General features: G+C 49.4%; 1 protein-coding gene across 2 annotated transcripts; it reads right to left on the reverse strand.

Annotated features, from left to right (window-relative positions):
- Positions 1-24: 24 nt before the first annotated feature.
- On the reverse strand, positions 25-23,652 carry TP53I11 (tumor protein p53 inducible protein 11). 2 transcript variants are annotated; one of them, XM_059849294.1, is made up of 7 exons: positions 23,525-23,652; positions 7,070-7,439; positions 6,486-6,544; positions 5,867-5,915; positions 5,338-5,434; positions 4,691-4,792; positions 25-3,771 (listed from the first exon to the last, which is right to left on the reverse strand). In XM_059849294.1, the coding sequence occupies exons 2-7, from the start codon at positions 7,196-7,198 to the stop codon at positions 3,638-3,640; spliced, it is 570 nt and encodes a 189-aa protein (XP_059705277.1). In that variant the 5' UTR covers positions 7,199-7,439; positions 23,525-23,652; the 3' UTR covers positions 25-3,637. The 2 variants fall into 2 exon arrangements, with proteins under 2 accessions (XP_059705277.1, XP_059705276.1); XM_059849293.1 differs by lacking the exon at positions 23,525-23,652 and adding an exon at positions 23,264-23,410.
- Between the last annotated feature and the right edge of the window lie 1,980 nt (positions 23,653-25,632).

The following is a 25,632-nucleotide window of genomic DNA, read 5'->3' on the forward strand; positions in this document are numbered from 1 at the left end:
AACCCCAAAAATAAAAGAAAGATGTGACAGTGAAGTGAAACAGCTTTAATTTTCACTATTTGCTTGGTGTTAAGTACAGTCACTTTCTTACCAGAGGAGAAATAAACTCAGGTACAGCAGCTAAAATGAGGTATAAATTGAAGTGTCCCATTCTCCCCTGCACCACCACCCCCCCACCCCCACCCTCCCAAGTAAAAATCCTTGACCAGAAAAGAGGCCAGCTTAGGACAGACAGAGCCTCTCCTATGTTACCAGCTCCAGTTTCCCAGATATTGGTTAGATGCAAATAAGATGATGCAGGGAGTTATGTGAATGATGAGTTTTCTTCACCCTACAAAGTGAGGGCTCTGTGAATGCAACGGTTTGGGTCCATCCCTGGCAGAGAAAGGGGGTCAGCTTTAATCCTGGCCTGTGCCTGCTTGGAGCACAATTCTCTGGGGAACAGACCCCCAGTCCTGCACAGCATTGTACAAATGCAGGAAGTTCACTGCAGTCTCCCTTGGGAGATGATGTCGGTCCAAGGCTCTCTCACAATGTAACAGATAAGGAAGCTGAGGCCTGTGGAGATGGAGTTTTTCTGTCAGCAGATCAGTAGCCGAGACTGAAGTGACACCTCAGGCTTTTTGATCCCAAATTATGTTCTGAACTGTGACCTGCAGCTGTGATGTCAGCACTTCCATCCTTGGGAACACAGTTCTGCACAAAGGTTTGGCATCCTCCTCCCTTTCTCCCCACTCCCAACAGAGTGAAGACAACCAGGTGCAGCTGGTTTCTGGCAGTGCTGCAGCTGCTCTCCCGGGGCTCCATCCTCAAGCCACCCTGAGCAACTCCCTCCTAGGCTTCACCTGCTAAGCACTCACCACCTCCAGTGGGCCTGGCAATGTTTCTTCTGCAGCACCTTGCTGCTGAGAAGGGACATGCCAGGAACCACAGCTTAGTTGTAGAGGAGGTGTAGAGCTCTGTATTTTCTACATGGTCCACTTACAGCAAGATGGAGAAAGAAGCATCAAAATAATCCAACTTCATGTCTCCACTTTCAGGACTAGGTACCAAGTAGCAGGAAATCTTTTAAGTGACCACTCCCCCAGGCTTTGCTCTATTTTGGAGCAGAAAAAGCCATTGACCAGCAAACCTAGAAGTGGCTGTTTCAAGTTTTGCAGAAGCAGCTGCTAATCAGGAAACCAGAGAAATCTAATCTTACCTTATTTAAAGCTACCCTGGAGAGCTGTAACTGCTTCCCCCACCCTCCGACCTGATCTAACCATCAAGAAGTCTTTGGAGTACTGCTCTCATATAGTGCAGTAACTCATTTCTCTCACCTATGGGATGATATTTTAAGGTACATTAATCAGACCCAAGTCATAACTAAGTTAATGGGACCTGTGGCCAACATAAATGGGAGGCAGCATGAAGAAGACCTGCCCATTTCCTTCTCCTGTAAGATTGCTTTTGCTGTGGTAGGCTTTACTTGTCTGTCCTAGATATATAATTTCCCACCCCCCCAAAAAACCAATCATCAATCTGTGTATACATTCATGTGACACCCCAAAACACAAAGAATCAAGCTTCACGTACCTATACCCACAACTACAGCCGAAGTGCCACACTGAGGCCATTGCAGCTGCCCATGCAGGTCATGCATAGGGGGAGAGCAACAGCCACAGCATGCCATGCTCCAGCTCCTGCACGCTGCACCACTTGGTTTAATTTCTGATCCTCTCCAGCCTGCATTTGAGGCAATTACCTGCCTCACAGGAAAAGGTTTGCCTCTTACACCCCAATTCTTCCATCTGAACACTCCTCTTAATTAAAAGTTTTAGTTGCTCAGTATAATTTTTGGATGTGCTGAAAGCAGCTTGACAAGCGTGTACTGTTGTGAGGCTCCAGAATTTAGCCTGCTGTTGGATGTTGCCTCTCCATTTGATTTACTTATTAAGCAAAAAACTAAGTTACAGTTGTGATGTTTCCCGATTTAACAATTTCCAATATTCTTATGCGACAGACATTTTGCATGGCCAGTAAGTACAATGCACACAGTGTCCCAAGCTTATGCAGCTGCTTCTAAAAACGCCAAAAGCACTAACACGACATACAATAACTACCCATTACCTTCTTCTAACTCTACTAAGATATTAAACAGCAATAGCTGTAGATCCCAGTCTTACCAGTGGCTTGAGAACTGTTGTTCACACAAGCAGTCCTGTTTGTGTAGAAATCTTTCTACTGGGATTTCGGAACATCAGCTATATTCCAGGGCATGCTTTGATCCAGTCAACAGTAGTGCATGAGTAACAAGTCCATATCCTGTACACAGACCTTCTGGCTTTAGTCCCATTGAGAATAAAAAATGCTGCCTCAAGCTGTGGACAGGGATAATCCACAAGGAAAGCACTAGGAAGCAGGGCAGGCAATGCTGTTAAGCTCAGGAGATGTTGGAGAAATTGGCTAGTGAGTACTAAAGCACATTCAGTCTGTCCTTGCCATCATACGCTCCACTCCTTGCTGTTCTTCATCCCAGTTAAATATTAAATATCTTAATGCTAACAACTTTGGTCCTCTCTTCTCAAGGTCAGAAGAGATGTGATGCAGGTATTAGCTGAGCTGGAACACCATCTCCCACAGCCAGAGCCCACATCTAGAGGCTATTCACTGACCCAAGCATCTGTGCAGATGCTCTTACTGTTACAGTCCTCTGCTCTTACCAGTGTTAACCACAACAGCACTCCAGCTCCTGCTCAACTAAAGCATCAGATAAAGCTACTGCACACCCACCACTGCTACTACCATCAGTAAAGCTTCATGTGTAGGAAGTGTTCTGGAGTGAAGGGGACAGGACCCCAGCCTAGAAACTTCATGAAACACCCCAAACAAGGGGATGTCTTTGTGCTCAATGGGCTATTTCCAATAGCTTCCTCCACTTCTCACATCTTGTAATTCAAGTTGCTCCACTGTTCCCAGTGCTGTCCCTGCAGAGGGAACAATGAGGGTTCTTCCTCTTCTTTTGCTTCATCTCCTGCCAAGCCCTACACAGCATCTGGTGCAAAACTACGAACTACACAAAAATGCATCTCTGGCAGAGAGGAAAGAAGACCTATTTGCAAAGCACTGAACTTGACCCCATCCAGCTCCTGGCTACCTGGACAGTCAGTACTTGCTAAAAGGGGAAAGGGCTGTAAACCAGGGGAGGTGCAAGGCTTACCAAGTAGGGTAGCCAGATCCTTTGTAGGTTGTCTTACTGCCCTGTCTCCTCAGGGATTTGGTTTCAATATGCTGGCCTTATTTTGTGCTTTGTTCCAGTGGGTTCAGAGCCTGTGATCCCATCAGCCAGTTCCCCCTAGAAAACTGGCTTTTTTCCCTGAGCCTGCCAGGCCCACACACTTCCCTGAGCCTTCCTCCCAACTGTTCCTCACCTCCTGCAGAGGGGTTGGGGGGGGTCCCACCAATGTTGCTCCCCCCATTTCACCTGGCACCGCCACCAGCACTGGGTTACACACTGATTCATGCCGGTAAAGAAAGAAAGAAACTACTTTAGAACCAAAAGGGACTAACAAAAAAAAAAAAATTAAAAATTATAATGCAAAATTACCGACACAAACTTCCCCCCTCCCACCTTTCCCATAACAAAAAAGCCCAGGAGTTAGACTTTCTTGGGACGACGTCCAACTTGGTAATAATAGTAAATGCTGATGAGGATGAAGAGGGCTCGGCTGACCAGGAGGAGCATGGCACCTGTGGCTATCCGGCTACTCTCAACCAGGGAGACAGTGGTAACTGGAGGAGAAGGAGAGAGACAAGGCAGAGGTTGGTGATGCAAAACTAAAAGGAGACAAATAGCACAACGCTGTTTTCTGCTGCCCTCTAACGCAGAGCTTTGGCAGGAACTGCTGAGCCTTGCGAGCGCAGGAGCTTTCAGCGCAGGCTTGTTCACGTGCACAGTGAACCCATGGCAGAGGCTCGTCACTAGCTTCTTTTCACAGCCTTGAAGCTTGCCATGGACCCCAGAGCTCTCCCTTACAGAAACCCTGCTTTCAAGGCAGCCCCACATTCGGGCAGCTTGAAACAGTCACTCAAGCAGATGTGAGTTCCATTATGCTCAGGTGCTAATCTGGGAGTCACATCCTCCTGAGTTTGCTTTGTGGCTTGAACAGTGCTGATAAACATTCCTCAACTTTAGGAGCATCTACAAAATATGCCCAGTCCACACACACTGCCTTTATTGAACACCTCTCTTTTGTGGCCACTGACGCATAGCTCATATCTAAGCCAGCTACACACTGAGCTACCAAGACACACACAGAAGAACCCCCTCCATTGTTAAATATAGATAAGCTCCCTAGAAACAAGCTAAATGCTATATTCTGTTTGGGTAACACTAAACATCCCCCTTTTTAGCGTAGGTTGCTAAAATCTTTTCTTGCTAGGCCCTGCATCTAGGCAGCCTGCTCCAGCAATGACCTGTGCTGGCTATGAAGCCCAGGACATTTGCAGAGAGAAAAATTAATGAATTGCCGGAGTGTGATGTTCAAGGAGCAGCTCAGGGCAGAGGCTATTCCATGAGGGAGAACAAAGGCAAGCAGCTGGCAGGGAAGATGCTCCACCACTGCCCTGGCCACCGTGGATCCCCGCTTCCCACCACGCACAGTCTTCTCACCCTCCTCCTCCTCGTCCCGGCCAGCCCGCGGGCACTCACCCAGGAACTGCACGGCGAAGTAGCAGGCCTCGGCCAGCAGGCTCCAGCGGATGATGGCCTTCTCGGCGGTGTACAGGGCGTTCCACATGATGAGCGCGATGCCTGCGGGCACAGCGGGGCGCGCTGCCCGAGGGGCCGGGACGGCGGCCAGGCCGCGCTTCCCGCCCGCCCCGCGCGGTGCCGCTGCAGGACGCGGCTCGGGCCCCTTTCCCTTCCCACACCGTATCTCCCACCTCCCCGCGCCTCCTTGTCCTTCCCTCCCCTCCTCCCGGCCCCTTCCCGGGATGCCGCCGCCTTCCCATCTCCCCTGCCGCTCCCACGGAGTCCCAGCCGCAGCCCAGCGCCCTCCCCGGGCCCCCCTGCAGGCTCCCTTTGCTGGGGCACATGGGGTGATTCCCCAGGGATTCGGAGCACAGCCCTTCTTACCCTACCTGCAGCACGCCTGAATCCCTGCTAGGAAAAAGCAGCAGTAGCCAAGCTTTTCAAAATACCCCCTCAGCAATTTCTTTGCTAACAGCAGATGTTCTGCTCTCCAGCTGAAGCAGGCGTCTGGCTGGGCACGGACTTTGTCCCCTGCTGCCGTTTTGGCCACCTGTCCCCTATCTCTGCGGGGCAGCAGCATCCCAGTACAGTGGTACGGCACTCACTGAGGAGGGCTCCTCCATAGAGCCGGATGGGAGTCTTGCTGCTCACCGATTCCTCCTCAAAGATGGCATCGAAGAGCTGGTCAGGGAAAGCGAGGGCCTGGCAGAGGCGAGAGAGAGACTCAGCAACCTGAGCTGACCACCAAAACATGTCCTCTTGGGCAGCAGTGCTCCAGCATCAGGCCCCTGTGGGACTGGAGCTGCTGGCCAGGAAACTGGCAATTAAGGAGGCACGGAAATATCACCAAGTCAACTATCGGCTGCATGGCTGCTTTTTGTGACCAAGGCTGCCATTCCTTGGTTTATGGGCCCTGCTAATGAAAACAGACTCGCAATGGGAACAAACTGCCAAGGACACTGTTGGCAAAGCCCATTACCGAGACACAGTGAGGGCAAAGGCCTTGCAGGAGAAAGCGGTAGGAGCTGCTGGAGGAAGGGGAGGAAGAGAAATGCCAGGGAACGAAGGGCCATGCTGGGGCACCCCTTTAGCAGTCAGGAGCTGGTTCTTGCCAGGACCACGTCCCTCACTCACCATGACAGCGACCCCGGAAAACATGACGGCGGAAACAAGCTGCCAGACCCTGCATGAGAAGGAAGACAGAGGACCCAGCATGAGCTTGGAGGTGACCCCATCATAATTCTCAAAGCATTTCTGGCTGCCTGCTCATTCATCAGCATTCATCCTTCCCCCATGCACAAGCAAGACAGCCAGAATCCTCCCGTGGAAGGACTCAGCTTTTCACATTCCGCTAGCTTCAGCCTCAACATGCAGACCAGCCTTGCTGGTAAAACACAGCCAGACTCCCCCTCACCCAAGCAAAGGAGAGAAGTGACCCTGCCAAGAGGATGGTGCAGAGCAGGGTCCCCACAGGACACACCACTCTGTCACACAGTGGAACAGGAGCTCCTCCAGCCCCACACAGCCCTTGTAGCTCTCTGCACATGCAATGACACAAGAACTTGAGGGCCTCAGGCTCATTAATGGGGGGAAGAATGCAGAGATGGTCTGGTTCCACAGCTTGCAAGAAGCCCCTGCATGGAGCAGTGATGCTGGCACAGCAGCAAAGTTGGTGTCAGAAACCAGAGCTGGCAGGGATGCTGTGGCCAAGGGGCCTCAGATGACCACGCTCCAAGGGGATCCAGTACCTTACCTGAGTCCCAGTGGCTCCCGGACTGCAAACTTGATTTCATTTCCCAGTACTTGGCTAATCTGAAATTCAAATGAAAGGCACAAACTAAGCAGATCCTTCCCCAGTCTTTAGGCAGTACTTGGCAGCCCAAAACCACGTATCTAATCCCATGTGGGAGTTTATCTCAGAGAGCTGGAAAGAGGAAGAGGACAAAGGATTCAGCTGTGACTCACTGGTCCCAACACCTGCCTTGATTTCCATGAGGAGTTGTAGCCTCTACTGCTCCTTACTGGGATCAGCCACCTGCAGCATGCAGCTGGAGAAGGGTCAACACTAATGGAAGAGGAGATCTCACTCCTCACAGACATCACCTGCATGTCCCATCCTGATGGAGCACAGGCTCCTGCAGAGCCCTCAGGGTGTCACAGTATCTGTCCTGCTGTCATGTGCACATTGCCCAAAGCTGTTCATGTTCATGTGAACATGCTCACAATGCCTGGCGGTAACTACCCCAAACCACATGGATGGGCAAACCCTGGTTTGCCCAGCAGAAGGTCCTTTTTCCACCATTACTGCACGTGGGCTTCCCTCTCTGCTGCCCTCACCTTAGAGCGATGGACCTCGCCGTCGTCATCCTCCCCGCCGACGCCCAGGATCTTGCGCGTCTTCAGCCTGCTCACCAGGTCTGTCTGGCTGTGCTTCTTCATCAGCGGCGGGGGCTGCTTTGCTGCCATGGTGCTGGCCCTGCCCCACCGAGCCCTTGGCTGCCAGGTGGCACAAGGAGGCTGCAGGAAGCGGCTCCGCTGTCACATGAAATTTCACGACCTTTGGGAAAAATAAAACAACCACCGCCACAAGGTCTTTCTGTTAGGCTGGCAGAAGGCTCCTCATCCTCACAGGGCAGGGAGCCCTGGCAACAAGGCTGGCCCCAGTTACAGGTGGCTCATCTCAGAATGATCCTGTCATGTCCGGGATCTGCAATGGGAGGGGAAAGAAAAAACTCAGAGCAGAGTGGCTTTAGCGTGAACATTTAGTTAGAAATGCTTTTTACCTACAAACCACAATCTTGTCTATCCCAGCATGAGGCAATGCCCAATAGTACCTCTTTGCTGTTTTTCAGATTAGAGGCATTAAGTGCATCTCAAGACTAGGGGAATTAAAATCATTAAGTAATGCTTGGCCTTTTTTCTTCTCCCATGCAATACATCACATTCTTCAGCTGCCATTTCAGGTCAAATCCCAAATAAGTATCTGTTATTGTGTGTCCCCCCACTCACATGCTGCAGCCCCCAGCCTGTGCTGAGCAAAAAGAAGCCAGAGGCATGATTTTCCCTGAAGACACTAATTTGCTTTCTGGGAAATGATGGGAATTAGAAACTACAAATACTATCTGGGATAGGTAAATACAAACAATGATTATAGAAAAAGATATCTTCTGCCCTGGCATGCATATAAAGCTACAGGTATTGAGTCCCATGAAATCACTCTGTCTCATCCCACAAATATAAAACCCTTGAAACCCTCAGTTCAGAAAGCCTTTTCTTCCAATTTGTCTTCATTTTATCTTGGCTCAACTGAACACAAACACTTTTTTCCCTTTGCCACTTGAACCTTCCAGAGACCCACAGTAATTCCCCTGAGGCACCAAACACAGCTAATCCAGCCCAAGCAAGTGTAGGGCTCATGCCTCAGCTGAGCCTTCCCAGAGTTGCCCCAGGACGAGACAATTTATGCTGATGTCTAAATATCTCACAAGTCTTTGGAGAGTAATAAAATGAGGTACAATTATTTTGGCACTGTGCATGCAAATGTTGTGCCAGTGCCTTGCAAGGGATTTCCCTCTCAAAGGAAAATCCTTTCCTGTGGTGGTTCAGACAAGAACAGCCAGTCCTGTCTGCAAGTGCCCAACGTCACTCTTTCTTGAAGGCAAAGAGGTCTTTCTGGGATGGTGCAAAAGGTGAGCCCCCAAGACCAAGGGTTTAGTAAGATCCCTTCAGCAGACCAGGCAAAATGCTTTTCAGTGAGTGAGCTGAGCTGCCCAGTGCTTTGGGGGTACTTTGTTTGGGTTGTAGCAGGGCTTGTTTGGTCGTGGGTTTTTGCTCTTATTCCACTGACTAACTAAGCCCGGCTTCCTGGAAAAGCAGCACGAAGCCAGACACAGCAGTCAGGATCTAGAATATTTCAGAACTGGAACAGTGGAAAACCCCGCCACAGGAGGAAGGTAGAAGCTGTATACTCAGGCCTACCTTTGAGCACAAGGCAGGAAGCTCAAATGGTAGCTGACAGTAGAAAAGTTTGAAAGATTTATCATGTCTGCGGTTTGCCAACCTAAACTGTCACAATAAATTGTGTGTATTCAAATCTAGATAATCTGCACACAAAATCCAGGCCAAAGCCAGAGTGACGTGTCTAAAAGAAAAGCTCAACCTCTTTAACCAGCTACAGTTTTTGCAATTTTTTCTGCTTCTGGCTAACCCAGACTCACAAGGTTGGATGCTGAGCGGTTTCCCACCAGAAGTGCTGAAACCAGAGAAGACATGTTGCTGTGGTATTTCTAGCCCAGCATTTTCTGATCAAAATCATCCATTCCAATCGTGAAGCAACAGTCCTGTCTCTCGCTCTGAGGCCATCCTACATCTCTGAAGTTAGGGGAAAGGTCTGGCAGAGGGCCTGAGCAGGAGCATCCTACTGGCTCTCCTCAGGGATAAGAGACCTGAGGCTTGCTGGTCTTGACAGGACTTGGGGTGCTGAGTGTGCTAGCCATGCCATCCTGGCACTTCTGGATTTTTCCTGGTTTATTGCTAGGGAAAGCGTGATGGCCACACCTCCTGCTCTGGCCTCATGGTCAGAAATGCCAGAGGAAGGGAAGATGGGAAGGGGGGGTAAAAAAAAAGGAAGGAAGGAAGAAAGAAAAAAAAAAAAAAAGAAGGAAGAAAAAGAAAAAAAAGAAGGAAGAAAAATGAAGGAAAAAAAGTAATAGCAAATTTCTCCTGAGAGCAAGAAGCAAAGAAAGGTAGGACTCCATGACTCACCAATGAAGACTGCACTGAATAGCTTAGTGATTACAGAGGCAGTTTAGCAACTGGCTCAAGGCCAAAAGATCAAAATTTGCCTTCATCATTTGTCTCGCCAGTTGTTTTCAGGGCAGGAGTTGGTGGAAATTTATCCACATCATCATTAACACTGCTCTCCCATTAAGAGTTTCTACTAATTCGTGGTAAGCCGCTGGCCAAGAGCTGGGACAACACAGGCCAGACACAAATGCCAATAAAACAATCTGGTGCATAAAGCCACTCTCCTACAGCACAGCTAAGGCATGGCCCTGCAGCCAGTCCCACATCTCATTACCCCCCTTGTCCAGAGACAGAGCCAGCCTAACGGATGCTGAATATTAATGGCTAACGAGCTAATGAATGCAATTAGTGCTAATTCAGTGACATTCAGATAGAAGATGCTGAGGATTTGAAATCATTATACTTACATTAATGTATCCTGACACACTGACAATTTAGAGGATCGTTTCTATTAGCTTGTGAGTTTGCAAAGACAAACCTCCACCTCCTCTTTCTCCTGTGAGTCTCCTCCTTAATCCTTTTTCCAAGCATCTCAGGGACTGTGCAGATCAACCACCATAAACAGGCAATTTCAACTCCCTGCCACGGTTCTGTGTGATGGGGAGTGCCTATGTGCAGCTGAAAGAGGGTTTTTTCCTCCTAGATCCCTTTCCTTTGCAGGCTCCTTTCAGTGTCAGCTCCCTTGCTCAGCTGTTCAGCATACTGCATTCAATTTTGATAGCTACTGCTTAGTGGTGCAAAAAAACCCCACTGGTGCCACACCAACGACAGCTCAATCTCTCCCACCTCCACAGCTCTTCCTCCAACGTCTCCGCTTCCCTCCCAGCGTCTGGAGAGGCGAGCTCCGCAGCGTGGGAGAGAGGAGACTCAACTGCACACGCCACGGCGCTGCAGCAGCCAGAGCTGCGCGCCCACCGCGCAGTGCAGAACCAGACCCTGCTCCGGCAGCGCCTGGAGCTGACTGCCTACAGCTCCCGCGAGCCAGAGCCTAACTGCTCGTGGGTGGAGGCTGCCTGCCTGGGAGGACATGGCTCCCCAGGGCCTTGGGAGCAGGGATGCTGCCTACTGCTAAGCTGGATGGCACTGTTGTCCACAGTGCAGCCTTTTACCTGACAAAGCTTGGTCAGGTGGTGCTTGAATTAAAGAGGTGGCACTACAGAACCTCTCACTCCAAGGGTTTGATGGCACTCCCAATCTGCAAGCAGAGGAAGAGAATATGAAACTAGAGCCAAGCTGGGACAATGAAATGTTTATATATTGAAGTTGGACACAGTTTGTTCAGCTCTATCACATTCAGGCCAGGGAGAGAATTCTTGCTCTCCTGTTTTAGATTTCCCAAGTCAGTACGTCCAAGACATCTTGAGCCTGCTTTGATTTGTTATGCCTAAGAATTATCCAAGAAGGTGCAGCACTGGATGTGGATGTCAAGCCTAACAGGTCACTTGCCATACCTAAGCATCTTCTACAGAGCACAGGCTGAGAACCAATACTAAGTATGAAGCAGAGGCAGTGTCCCTTTCCAACACTAGACTTCTCTGGGAGCAACCTGGCAGAGCCCAGGGGAGTTCTCCAGCACTGCAGCAGCACAAGGAAGTGTACATATGAGAGGGTCATTCACCATGGCCACTGTGCTGTACCTGGCCCTCATAGATGGGCTGATGCCCACAGCATTTCTCTTGCAAGGGCCTGGCAGCTGTAATGGATTTGTCCAGCTCTTCTGATGTTCCTCTAGGCTGTGACAGTTCTGTGTCTTTGCTGCTGAGGACAGTCCCGGTCCACAGCAGCTGCTCTGGACCCCGTACCTCATCAGCCACAGAGCTGTCAAGAAAGCCTGGGCTCAAACACATGCTCACAGTAAAAAGGAGAGGCAGTGGAAACACAGGTGGATTAAGGACAGGACCCAAAGATCTACCAAATACCTTGGTCCTTGCAAACATTACACTATTGCCTAATCCCATGGGACCCAAGACTTCTTTTTTCCCACCACACATGAAGGTTCAGTCTGCTCACTTTTATGTGCTTAAAATCTGTTCATAAACAACATCAGACACTTCAGAAATCCTGAAGCATGAGGTAAATTCCCTGTGTCTAACCCAAAAACATACCTGAGAGTCACAAAACATCTTTGTGCATCCTTTCTAAATGGCCTAGCAAGAGTTTCCCCTGGAAGCCCATGGTGCAGCAGACCCTGAGCCAGGACTCCTCATGTCCCGTGTAACTACCAAAATATAGCTATTTTTATCCTGCAACTGCACATCCCAAACCCATGGTGACCAAACCAGCTCCCTGCCTAGATTTCTATCAAACATGGAGATTTAGACTATTAGAACCTCTCTACCACCAGCCAGCTGGGAATTAAACTTGATCAAGCCAAAAATAACCTGATGCTCAGGCAGTAAAAACAATTAGCACTCAGCCACCACAGCGGTAGAATGCGGCAGCTGCTCCCGCTCTGTCTGGCACAGTCTGTACCCCTAAGCAACAGGGAGACTTCAGATTTCTCACCTGTAACAAGCCAGGTGCACAGGACTCTGTTCCCACATAAACACCAGCCCTTTCGGCACAGAAGGCTCTTTGCAATACCAGCAGGAAGCATGTCTTGACAGAAGCTCATCCCCAGCCCTGCCACAGCCCCTTAAACAACTCTGAAAGGCAAAGGGAACTGCTTCCTTAAGCAACTCTAAAAGGCACAGGGAGACTGTGTCATCCCTAGGGAATACCTACAAACCTAGGCAGTAGATTCCCTGCCCCTAAATGATGAAAATACAAAGCAAGATCCTTAGGTCAAAGGACATCTTTACTGGTGCCTCCAAATCATCTCCTAAATCATCTGCAATGCACCAAGAGCCTCAGGCACATCTAAAGCTCACCCCTGGGCTGAGCACATCTCATGGCCAGACACCATTGGATGGGCTCTCCAAAGATGTTTGTGAGAGGTGCAGAGCTGCCTGTGACCACAGAGCCTCCCCTCTCAAGGCAGTGGCACCCAGTGCCTACAGCAGCTCTGGCAACCTCAAACATAATGGATATGACCAGCATCACCCCTCAAAAGGGGACAATGAGTCCTCTGCAGCCTCCTGGGGAGGAAGGAGTTAAATGGTGTCACTTACTTAGTCACCACTTCATGCAAAAAAGGACATCCAAAGTCTGCTCAGCCTTTTCCATGCATCCTCTCCTCTGTCTGCTTCAGGTCTGCTTTAGCCCAAGCATGCTCAGCCACTGCACCCTCCTGTACACTGTCCCTCTGCAGCCCCTGGGTGCAGCAGCTCCTGCCCCCAAGCTCCCTGTGGCTGTACAAACATCCTGCCCCAAGCAGAACCACTCTTGGCTACAACCCACAGCATGTGGGAGGTATGGCCCATCTCCGGAATTTTATTGCCTATAGGTTTCAAATTTCCTTTTGCAGAGACCACAGGAAAGTTTCTGTCTGTGTCGCAGGATGTGTTATACAGCAATCAAAACCTGTAAAGTGCTCAGTTCCCCCAGAACAGGATAAAAAAGCTCTGTTGCTCTACTAGGTTCTCAGATGGGAGCTATAATTAAACACAGCAACCTCTCTCCTGCTGGCCTGCCAAGCACCACCTGCAGCAACTCGCTGACCCCTCTGTGCAAGCCTGGGCAGCACCTCAGGGGAGAAATGCTTGTCTGCCTCTCACAGCAGCTGGCAGGGCAGCCTGTGACATGCTGCATGTGCTCGGGCCCCCCACAGGTGCCCAGCTGGACACATGGCCCTCTGTATGGGCTCAGGGGGCTGCTGCCACAGGGGACAAACAGACTTCACCCTTCAGCTACCACACAGGTGCACTCACATCCCACGTGCAAGCCTGGCCATGCCAACCTGCCTTCTCAAGCAGCCCATCCCTGGCCGCTGAGGTGTGTTTTGGCTGACAATACAAAGGATGCAAGGTACAAGCACAACGGTGTACAACAGCTGCTTCCACAGCTCTTATCTGCACATGAAAGTCACCCCTCTGCATCATCCTCCTCTCTGCCACCGAGGCTCTCAGCCCAGCCAGCCACAGCAATCCATCACCTCAGAGCCACCCTTGCTCTCCCCAAAGGCTCTGGCTGCCACCTCCCCACCAAGCCCCTTGCTGTCTCAACAGATGGCCACAACCAAGCAGTTAAGTTTCCCAGGAAGCTGGGAGGATAGAGAGACAGAGAAGTAGGACACATTAGGATTGGTACTGTTTTTCTTTAAAGGCATTAAAAGAGGAGAATTCCTCTTTGATTCCCAGCTGCCTTAGACAGGTGTTTGTGAGAGACAGCCCCAGAAGCTTAAGAGGCCATCTGTCCTGCAGACGATCTCTACAGGGAAACATTAGAAGGAAAAATAAAACCCATATGCACACACACAGAAATACACACAAAAAAACCCAACCCACCCAAGTAAATCAACCCTTGCTACTGAAAAAGAGCAGCTTAAAAAGCTAGGAAAGCCCTTCAACCAAACATGGTAACACAAGTCAGTTTTACAGAAACTATGATGCATTTAATCTCCTCTTCCTCGCACCTGAGGCATAACAGAGGCTCAAAGGAACTCTATGCAAAGACCGTGGGAGGAGCAGGGAGGAGTCCATACACGTGGCCTTTATCCACAACACCGCTGGACACTGAACCTTCAGAGTAACATGGGGCTTCTTGGCACCTCTTTTCCTGACAACCTCAAACCTCCCCAAATTTTCTTTCTCCTGTGCCTCCAAGCACCTGACAAGAGACTTTCATAAATGCTCCAGGAAGCCAATGCTCTTTATTCTCCACAATTCCCTGCACCTCTGTCCTTTTCCAGAACATAAAATTTTTAAGAAACTACAATTTGGGACATGAAGTCCCTGAGCCACATACAGGCACATCGATCTGCATACTGTCACCGAAATAGTGATTTCAAAGCTATTTTCGATGTATTTCCTCCCCAAAGACAATAATCTTCACCTCCAGCAACATTAGTTCTCTATCTGCAGTCCTGGAACTTACTCAGCACAATGCAACCACTGTGATTTATATACTCTCAACATGTCTACAACCATGAAATGGAAGATGAAATGAGTCTGTTCCACTCCAGAACTGCAAAAGCAGATTCCCAGCCAGTTTTGTGGACCAATTCACAACCCAGCCTGAGAACAACTCCTGCAGGACATCCCAGCAGCATCAGATTATTTTAGTCCATTTGTGTAGAAAACAAAGTGTTTCTCATCTCCATAGTCTGTCATGATATGACCAGATGTGCAGTCTAGGCAAACACAATAGGGAGGAAAAAGGGCAGACGAATAAATTTGCATTAATCAGGAAGATTGCCTTTTGGTCTAGCCAGGATACTTCCTGAGTCCCAGGCACATAGGCACTCATAGGACTCACACCTCTCATTGTACAAACAATAAAGTTTCCTTCCATGACACAGAAGTTCTGTAGGTCAGACCTGATATGAAATGGCCCAAGCAACTATCAGTCAACAGCTGAGTTGTTAACAACCCTGTTATAGAGCATTTCCCATATACATGGTACACACACATCCTGGATAAAATAATAAAAGTTTTTTATTTATAGAAATACATTTAATTTATAAACAATTACTTATATATTAATAAAGAAAATATAAATGTATATATATACACATATATGTAGTTGTACATGAACACATGTATATTAATATGTATTATATATACAGACACACACAAATAAGACACATGGGTTCATTTGTGTGGACTTACTTTGGGTCCCACTGCACCATCTCTTGACTGGTTAGTAAAGAAAATTCAGACTACCAGACCAACCATGTATGTTGGCATTCACCTGTATTTTGGTTTCTAGGGTTAGAGGAGCAGCTTGCCCCAGACTCCTTCCAGGGAGATGACATTTAGAGTCTCAGCTCCTGCTTCTAGGTCAACCATTTACTGCCCTAAAGACTGATACCACCTGTGGCCTCTCAGCCCTGGACTACCACCTACACACTACTTGGACCCATCACAGCAGCTTGGGAACACCTTCTCACATCCCCCCTAGATAATTTGCCAACATTTCCTGTTCATTCACACACAATTAGAATTCTGGGTTTATCGCTCCCTCATGGCTCTTTAGACATTAAATAAAACCAGACATGCAGACAGGCTTAGGGAGTTGCTTAGCAAAAACATGACAGAGAAGGCCTCCCAACAAAACACATACTTCAACTACTTGGTAGCCTATCCCAACTTGGCAAAAATCTCCCTCTGACACCTTAGCAGTTTCTATAGCAACAGGTTACTGCTAAAAATGTCAGATGCAAAATTCCCCATGTTGGGCAAACAGGAGCTAGGAAGACAGATTTAGAAGAGGAAAACTTCTAAATAGCTGCTGCCAGAGCCTGCACAAGCTCTGCTAATTCACAAGTTGGTGGTGAAACAACTTGAAAGAAACTTCTAGCAACTCACTAGAGGGGGAACACGTGGTGCACAGGGACATTGCTGTGGAGCACTGCTCCACAGCATCCCTCAGAACGAGGAGGAGCCACAAGTATCGCCCTCTCCTGCAATGAAGCACTTGAAAGTGAAACCAGCTGTTTTTAGGAACAGAACTACAGCAAAGCATGCAGAGTAGGAAACCTGAAAGCCAAACTGTTAAAGGTTTGGCAGTACTGCTGCTCCTTCCATAAAATCAAGACTGGGTCATTAAACCTCGGAGAGCTTAGTTTTCCCAGATGCATATGAAAAGTAAATCTACCACAGATCATACAGCTCACGTGCAGCAGGTGAGGCATCTTACAAACAACAGCCCAGCCACTGTACCCCACCAGTGCCAGGTCGTGACACCTCAGCCTGCTCTGTGGACTCTTGTGCAGCACTTGGTTCATTACACACAACATGTCAGAAGGCAGAAATGCCCTTCCTGGCCTGACTAACAAGCTTAGCATGAAATTGATTTTTTCTTTCTGTCTTCATTCACTGCTGGTGGGAGCAAGCACTATGGAAAGCTTGGGGTGAACCTCATATGGATACTGCCTTCACACACACCAGAAACTCTCAGAAGATTCTCATGGTCACATTAAACCCAGATGCAGAAAATCAAAGCAGCCACAGCTCAGCAGAGAGCTGCATAGGGGAGGAAGGTGGAAGGAAGCCCACCACACTAACAAGTGACTATTTGCCAGTGTGGTTCTCAAGTCAGAGGCTTGAAGAACCCACAGGCTTTCCCCACGAACACAGCACCCACCCCTCTGGAACTCACCCACCCGACTTTGCTTTTATGTGCTGCTGAGTCAGGGGAAAACTGCATGCAGCCATGTATGTGAATGTGCACGTGTTTGTTTATGCATGAGCTGTCAAGCCCCCAATTATGCACAGATCAACAAGGCTCTTTGAATTCCCTGAGTGTGAAGTGTGTGACATTTAATCTGAGCCTTCCTTTTGGATTTCATATCGCACATTATCAACAATGGCTATTCAGCACACAAGTACCCTTTAGAAAGCTTTCATCAGAAAAAAGAACTCATATAAAGGAGATTGAAAGAGACAATGTCTCTGATGCATGACAGGTTCTCCACCTTTCGCAAAAGATCAGCGTATGCATACTGTGAAGAGCACACACAGAGTCAATCTGCCCCCAGCCCAGAGTAAAAGCCCTTCATGGGTGGAGAGAAAGAAGTTTGGAAGCATCAACTATAACCTGAATCTGTACATCTCCTCACCTCCCTCTTTTAGGCTCCCTCGGAAATAGGCAGGGTAAGCCAACCCCCAGAGGTGTCCATTCTAGGACAAGATGCATCATCCCCTGCAATGGTTCACCTCTTTCCATATACCACAGGAAGAGCCTGGATGATGAGCAAGACTAGGCTTTTGATTGCTTTTATATGGATTTTGATTGCTTTTATATGGGTGGACAAGATCAAGATCTTTGCAGAGAACTTTTCACTACCTGAGCCTAGGCAAACCCTGTAAGACTTCTGCCCATCTTACAGCACAGAGCCACACTTTGGGATTATGAAAAAACGGGACAACAACATGCAAGGAAAGGGTATGGAGATGCTATGTCCTATAGTCACAGCCATGAAGGACCACATCAGCCTAAGGAGCTAAAGCAAGATTCCTCTTTTCATAGCAGAGAGGAGGCAAAGGAGTAGACACCAGTATGTGGCATGAACAGCCTGGGTGACAAGGGATATCTTGAGAACTGAGAGGTCCCGCAGGAGCTCTCTCTCCATCTTGCCTGGCACATGCAAGAAAAGTTTCAGGGAGAAAATGTTAAAGGTAGTACTGACTAGTTCTCCCTGCTTTTGTTTGATTCCTCTACCCAGGGACAAGGAGAGAGAGATTCAGGCAGCCAAATGAGTGCTGGCAAATCAAGGTCTCAAGTAACCATGGAAAACACAGCATTGCCAGATGTCCCATCTCTACTATCAAAGGTTGTTTAAGGACCTTCCCTTCTTTTTCAGTTTTAAGTCTCAGACACTTGGGTACAACAAGTTCCAGTAATATCAGGATCATCCATCAGGACTCTGTGTGTCTGTGTATACACACACGGTGCTTTGCTACTGTGCTTGAGTATATATACATCTGTCTACAAACATACACTGCCTCCTGCTTAGAAGAGCTCATGACATAGAAGTGTCAGGTTTTAGTCAACACCTTCTCTTGTAATGTCATTTCCATGCAGCCTGGGCTCTGGGGGTTTCAGACTGGCCTCTTCTCCCCCATTTCCTTTGACTAATGACAGGCACTTAGTTTGCATGGTGATGTGATGCAGGGAATAAATTGGCTGGAGGGGATAGGCTCAATTGCTTTATTATTTCTCCATCCATCAACCCTCAATGCATCTTGCTTGTCCAGAGATTTAACCAGTGGACGTCGTCACAGTTCATAGAAGGGATTGGAAGAAATGGGTTTTTGCCAACAGACAAGGCAAGAACACCCCAAGGCAAAAATGGTTGCACTGGGCAGAGCAGTAGGGCAGCAGGGTGGAAGGATGCACCATAGGTGCTGCTGTTAAGAAGCACACCAGATCTCTGGTTAGCACTTACAGAGACTCCACCAGCAATGATGATATTAAAGTCAGCCAAATTTTACTCTCATTTTACCATGAAAACAACCTGGGAAAACACAGACAGATGGTCTAAATTCTTCGGTCCTGTTCAGTGCAACCTTTGACTCCTGGTAGATTTCTGCTTTCTGTGGAGTAATGTTTGGATGCTCTTTATTGCTATTGAGCAGCTTCTACAGAAACTTTTCTTCCTAGGCCACAAAGAAAATGTTGGGGAAAAGCCAATACCACCCAGCTCCCCTGGATTCAGTATTGTCGTTTTTGAATTTCCCTCTCCCCTCTACAAGGAGGCAGCTCATGTTTTTATCTACTTGGAATACAAACATCTACCATGAATGGCATGCCAGGCAGCTAAAATTAAATGTCCAACAGAAAGACTAAGAGGGACTTAAAACCATGGACCTTTAAGATATTTTGTTTCTTCAGAAAATAGCCTGCTTCCTGGAGCTCTGGCTAAGACTGGCAATACAGCCCTCCATTTCCACAACACAGTCCTTCCTGAGGACTCCATAAAACATGGCAGAGTGTCTGCACCCAGGCTGTACTCCAGCATTGCCCACACATCTCTCACAGCTTTGCAGCTACACAGTATGGGGCACTAGTGAGGCTGCTGCCTGGCTGGGTGCATGCCACACTCAGCAAGGCAGGACCAGACAGCCAGGAAGGCTGAACTAAAGGCATCTTCTTGGAAGGATTGGAAGCACAGCTATCCTTGGGAAACTGCCTTCTCTTTGTCACATCTATCTCCATCTACAGCAGCCCTAGCTGGAAGGCGAGAAAGAAACTGCAGCACCCAACAAGGGCAGGGATTATTTTAAGGCTCAGCAGTGGAATTCCTGGAACAACATCTGTTGGCTGAAAGAGCTTCTCAAGTCTTTATATGACCACAAACATCTGACCCCAGAGGTTTGTGTTTCACTCATAAGGTGGCACCACTACAAAAAGTGCTTCTGCTGCCATCATGGGTTACTGAATGAACAGGCACTCAGACAAAAACACCATCTGAGTCACCCATGGAGTTTCCTGAAGACTTGTGGGTTTTCTCTGCAGGTTTCTTTTTTGGCTGCTAACACAAACTCAAACTGTTGACTTTCTCAACCCAGGCAGGATACAGCTAAAAACAAGAGGGTTGCAAGCCTTTGTGTACTGCTCTGCCTGCACCTGCCCCTCTGGGCCATGCAAAGTGCTGCTGCCTCATTTTAGTACCAAAAGGAGGGATTTCTCTCTGGTTTGCAGCAGCAGGCAGCTGCAAAGGGGAATGCACACTAATCTCCCTCTGAAATACAGAACCCCTTCAAACAAATACTTAGGTGGCCAGTGTTATCTGACACTCCCCTGTGTGCATCTCCCGCTACACCAACTTATCCTACAATACCACTCCTCAGGAGACAAGACTACCAAACCACAGATTTATTCCTAACTGCTTTTCTCCCCATGCTCTCCTCTGTGCCTTTGACTTAAATTATGTTAATCCAAATCCCTAACAAAACCATCTAGGAAACTCTGCATCAATGGAGCCAGCTACCAGTCCCTATGCTTAGGCTTCTGATTTTGGCCCCTTAGGTTCAGAAAGTGAGCACATGGTTCCTGACCACCAAAATCAGCAGAAGCTGCTCAACCTTCAGCACTAGATCCAACTACAATGGTTTTGATAATTTCCCTGTTTTGGTGATGGATCTCTCCTCCCTAAAATGACAGCAGCAGTCAGTATAAATCTGTACAGCCGAGGCAAGAGCTTCCCCATCAAAACCAGAGTGCAAATATGCTCAATAAGTTCTTACTTTGCATACAGAGGGATAGAAAGACATTTACACATTTAGGTAACTGGAGCATTTACCCACTGCTCAGAATGAGGATGAGAGACTTACGCACATTGTGAAACTCAGAAGGAAAGTTTGCTCCTGGGGTTTCACCAGAGCTCTGGGAGGCAGAGCTGTGGGGCCAGCACTGTGTAGTGGGCCTTCCACTAAAACCCTGTGCATATCCAAGCCTCTACTTCATCTGTCATCCGGGGTCAGCCACACTAACCAGCACCACAGACGAGCACTGAAGCACATGGAGAGGCACAAAGCCTTGCAGATGACACAGCTTCACAAACAGAAGAAGGCCAAGAAAGCCAGAGAGTCATTTATCATTTGTAAACTATCAAGAGTGTCTTTGTTTACAGCTGGATTTCTTTTTAAACATCTTTTAGCATCTTGAACAAGAACTTTTTGAACATTGAGTGAACTCATGCTAGCCTGCGATCTCCAGGACAGCACCAAACCCATATTTTCCAAGGGAAGGCAGAAAGCAATGCAAACAGGGAGCACCTGGTCACCTCTTAAGTGTTATTTTTCCTGCTCTGGACAAAATCCAAATATATTTTGTGGCCAGCATTGAGTCTTTTCCTCCCAAGACTTATTTTCACATTCCTACATCAAAAATACAAAACCCAGAAGATCTACGTTCTATAAATAATGTCCCAAAAGTGCCAAGGTCACCCAGCCGTTCCCTCTGGCACCAGGCCAGAAGTCAAACACAAACAATCTCAACATCTTTCTGGTTCACGTGTGCTTTTATCCAGTGCCAAGGGAAAGCTTGTAGCCAAAAACGTAGCACTAAGAAGACAGACACCCCCACCTCATGCACAGCTCCACCCAGGTCAACATGCAGCCTCCTGGGCAGCCCGGTGGGAAAGCAGCCAATCCCGCCTGCGTCAGAGGGAGATACACTTTGTGTTCTAATGGCATTAGCAGTTTTCACTAGAAATTTGGGGGCTTACTGGGTGAGGACCAAGCACACACACTGCACAGAATATTTCATGATCCAAACAGCTCAAAGTGATATTTGTAACCAGCTTGTGGTACCATCCCTCCCAACCCCTACTATTCAACATGGTGACCTTCAGAGAGCTGCAGGACAAGTGAACACCAGCTGCAGATGTACTCCTGGCATTTTGCACGCTTCAGCACTCAATGCTCAATGAGAACAATAGGAAAACATTTCCCTTTGGATCACACCCCAGCTTCCAAGCAGCTCCAAAAGGACTGAAAACCTCAGGGGAGGGCATGTCTGTGGTTTGTTCTCCAAGAGATCAATGGCCAATGGCCACCTCAAGCCTCACCTTGCTGTACATCTCTGGAGATGCTCTTGTGTTCATATCTCAACAACAAAACCTCACTACAGGCCCACAAGCAGAAAGGACAAACTTCTCTTGAGACTGTAGAGCAGAACTCACCTTCTCAGCCTCCTGGCTGGGACAACCACCTACCCAGGGAAAATCTCCCTTCACCTTGCTCCGCTCTGCAGTTGAAGAACAAGAACACACACATACTAAAGCAACCAAGTCCCCCCTTTTATCAGCTGCCATCAGTATCCAGCCCCTCACTGCTGAGAGCACCAGGACGTCACAGGTTCATGGTGTCCCTCACACTCTGATGTGCACTCATCAGGTGCATATTTATGCAACCTAGCTGAGACAAGGCTAGGGCTAGTTGAGGTGCTTTCGTGCTGAGTCTTAAGACCTTGTTTATTTTGCGGTTTTGCCAAAACCTTTCTTAGGAAACTTCCTCCCTGGGCAGACTCCCCTGCTTGAACTGTAACTACTATTTATTTGTTTAAAAATCACTTTCCTCATCCACAGGCCCTGAATGCCATTATTCAGCAGACTGCTCTACTGCAGAGTTACTGAACAAGTTATTTATGCCAAGTCCAGAATAGCCAGTGCTCTTGCATACTCTGTAGTTTCTCATGGCTCAGCTGCGCTAGTGGTACCCTAATGTCAACAAGGCTTTGATTGCTGCTGGCATTTGTAACTCCCAGTTTTTGCAGACCGAGGAGATTAAACGGTACCCATTTAATTATTAGCAGCCCTGATTTTCAGGCAGCTGCAAGAGGGTAAGGTTTCTTGTTCAGGTAAGAAAAAGACTCACTGAACTCCAACTCCAAGCAGCACTGAGGCAGGGCAAGGAGCAGGTGCTGAATAAGGCACTGCTTCTTGCTCAGCCTGGTTTACTCAGTCGGAGCTGAACTCAACAGAGAAGCCTAATAGCTGCTGCTCTAGACAAAGCAATGCACCTGCCCAGATGGGACAGAGATCCTGTAAGAGGCACTGCAAAGCGCTCAGCACACAGGGATGTGCAAGCTCTGGCGGGGTTGTAGAGCCCGCTGAGAGCTGGCTTTCCTCACCTTTCCCCTGTGATGGCCGGGGGTCTGTCCCGGCTCCCTCCCGCATCGCGGCTCCTGCCCCCTGCCCCTCTCCCTCCATCCCCCCCAAGCACCTCGCCGTCCACCGCGGCCAAGCCCTCTTTGCGGCCAGGGCTCCCCAGCACACCCACGGGACTGCATCCCACGGGGAGCACAGCTGTGCTAGCTTCCCTCATCCCAACCCGACGTAACGCTCAGCCACAGAGGCTGACCCCCTAGCCTGTGCAGCGGCCAGGACTCAGCCTCCCCTTTCAGGCACCTGAAATACTCATCTGGGGACCGTGGTCCTCCTGTGACGCTTCCCGAATAGGCGGAAAAGAACGGAGCACTTCCAGGAAAGAAGCAACATCGGACCCCTGCCTTTGAGTCGAGTAACAGCCAGAAGAAAGCCCTCGCCACAAAGCCAAGGGACCGCCTGCGCATCACCTCGCAAGGCGACACGGCTGCTGTCCCTCCAACGCTCGGAGCAAACTGCCACCCTCCCAGCAGGATACAACGCTCCACCACCTCCTCCTCCACCCATCCTACCCGGACCGGGCACGGTCCCATCGCAGCCATGCGCAGCCAGCACAAGGGCTGATCCTTCTCCTTAAGCCCCTGTCCGTCCGTCCGTCCGTCGGTCCATCCAACCCGGCCCCCGTCCGCGCTGACTGCGAGGGGACAGCGGGGGCCGGCTGCCAGTACCAGGCTCCCGCGGGGCGCAGCGGCGGCGTCCGCGCTGCCGTTCCCCGGGACCCCGAGGGGCGGCGGGGAAAGTCCGAGGCGCGGGGGGGCGCGCACAGCACTCACCGCCCTAGCGCAGGTCCCGGCGGCGGGGGACAGTCCCGAGGGCTCGGCTCGGCTGCCCCATGGGCAGAGCGGTCCGGGGGCGGCCGCGGCGCCGCGCAGCCCGCAGGCGGCCAGACTGAGCCCGGCCCCCGCGCGGCGCCGCCTTTACCGCGCCCGCCCGCCCCGCCCGCGCCGGCCCACGGCGGGCGGGACCCGCCACCGCCACTGCCACCGCCACCGCCACCGCCACCGCCCGGCGGGGTGGCCCCGCCGCCCGGCCCGGCCCGGCCCGACCCCGCGCAGGAGCGCTGGGTTACCTGCGGGCTGCGCGGGGTCCCGTGTGGGTTCTGTGCCGGTTACGCGTGGGCCACCTGTGACCGCATCTTGACGCGTGGGAACAAAGAGCGGCGTCCCGGGGCCGGGTTCCTGCGAGACAAGGAGGGGCGGGGGCATCCGTGGAAATAATCCCATGGGAGAAACAAAAGGCTCCTGTCCCACCCGGCCCGTCGGGGAGCTGCCGGAGGGGGTCCCATCGCTTCATGTCCGACGGGTTAGAGTTACCAAGGGTCGGCAGCGAGACTGTCCCTGTCCTTCCCTGCGATGCAAGTGGGGCCTCGATCGTGCTGGTCACGGCCGCGTGGTTTCGAGGACTGCTTTACGATTCCCAGAGAAAGGCGAAAGGGAATAAACGTGTGCGCAGGGGAACACGCACAGTTTTTCTAGGTGGAGAGTAACAGGGGAAGAGCCTGGCTGCACAGAGAGCTGCAGGGCCAGCTCCCACAGCCAGCCTGGCCAGAGCCTACCCTGGAGCGAGGCTCACATCACCGGGTCCCTCTGGGAGGATGCTCGGAGACCAAGTCGGGCGTTGCAGCGTTCTAAAGTTGCAGCTGTCTCAGAGCAGATAAGATTGTAAGGAAAGAGAATGACGGCATTGTAAAGGGCATCATCAGGGGCTGTTAGCCAAAGGAGCTGCCGGCAGCTCTGTCCCTATCCTGATGCAACCCCTTTTTCCAAGGGAGGTTTCTGGTGTGTTCATTTGACCCAGCTCGTTTCACGGGTCCAGTTTGAAGGTACAGAGGAGGATGATCCCTGTGTGAAGGGAGGGGAGAAGGAGGTACAGAGTGGGATTGCATGGGAACCTTTGAACTCACTTTAACCCCATGGATAAACCCTAATGGAGAACCGCATCCTCAAACATACAGTGTGATGAGGTCATCGCAAACACAAAGGCATCCTTTGAGAAACTGAAGGCTCATCCACTGGGAACTGGGCTGAAATGTACCATTTCACAGAGGCCAAGAAATGAATCTTTGGGAAACAGACCATTTCTTCAAAGGGAATATCTGACATTTCAGTAGCTGGTTTTGCTGCATAACAGGGGGGAAAATGCTAATTCTTTTTTATTTTTTTTTTTTTTTAATCCAAGTTCTAAAACAACTTTAATCCTCCCTTGGAGGTAGTCAAACATTTTACTGTGATAAAGTTCAAAATTTTCAGTGTGATTGTGCCAGAACATGTACAAGAGATGAAATATTATACATACTCCATCTGGGCTTTGTGGCATTGAAATATGATAATGAAATACAAAAGTGCACAGAGCAAAATGGGAAGGCACAGCCGAAACAATCACATTTTACATTATTGAGATGAAATAACTATGATATTGTCAAACAAGGAAAGTCAAAATATGTCATGCTGCCTTTTTTTTTAAAGAGAAATTTGCTTTCAAAGAGATCTCTCAAAATTGTTTCAAAGAAGTAATGAGCAGTTTTCCGAGGATAGCTCAGGCTGCTGCATCAGGGTGAGAGTTTCAGAAGTAGTAAACATTTATTTTCAATGTTCGTCATTCAAACAATTGTGTCATCTGATGTCACAAGGAACTATGGGGTTATTTCTGGCACGTATAAATGTGCTTTTGAAAATATTACCCTCCGCCAAGATTTGAATTCATAAACAAAAGCCAGAGGCCTTCTGCAGCCACTGCATTGTTTGAGACTGCCTAGATCACCCACCCACCCACCTTTTATTAATTCAGAAGCCTGGTCAAGCCTTTGTCCTCCCTGCTGGGTGTTTCAATGGCAAGACAACTGCCACAGGATGTGCTTTCAGCTCTGCCCCTCTCCCCTCTC

Source organism: Haemorhous mexicanus, chromosome 6 (genome assembly GCF_027477595.1).
Source record: "Haemorhous mexicanus isolate bHaeMex1 chromosome 6, bHaeMex1.pri, whole genome shotgun sequence".
Lineage (NCBI taxonomy): Eukaryota > Metazoa > Chordata > Aves > Passeriformes > Fringillidae > Haemorhous > Haemorhous mexicanus.

Bases quoted from the DNA above. Each gene is read 5' to 3' on its own strand.
- TP53I11 (XM_059849294.1), bottom strand. From the start codon at position 7,198: ATGGCAGCAAAGCAGCCCCCGCCGCTGATGAAGAAGCACAGCCAGACA. The intron at 5,916-6,485 runs GTAAGGTACTGG...CTTCTCATGCAG, and splicing joins CGGGAGCCACTGGGACTCAG to GGTCTGGCAGCTTGTTTCCG. The intron at 3,772-4,690 runs GTGAGTGCCCGC...CTTCTCCTCCAG, and splicing joins CTTCGCCGTGCAGTTCCTGG to TTACCACTGTCTCCCTGGTT.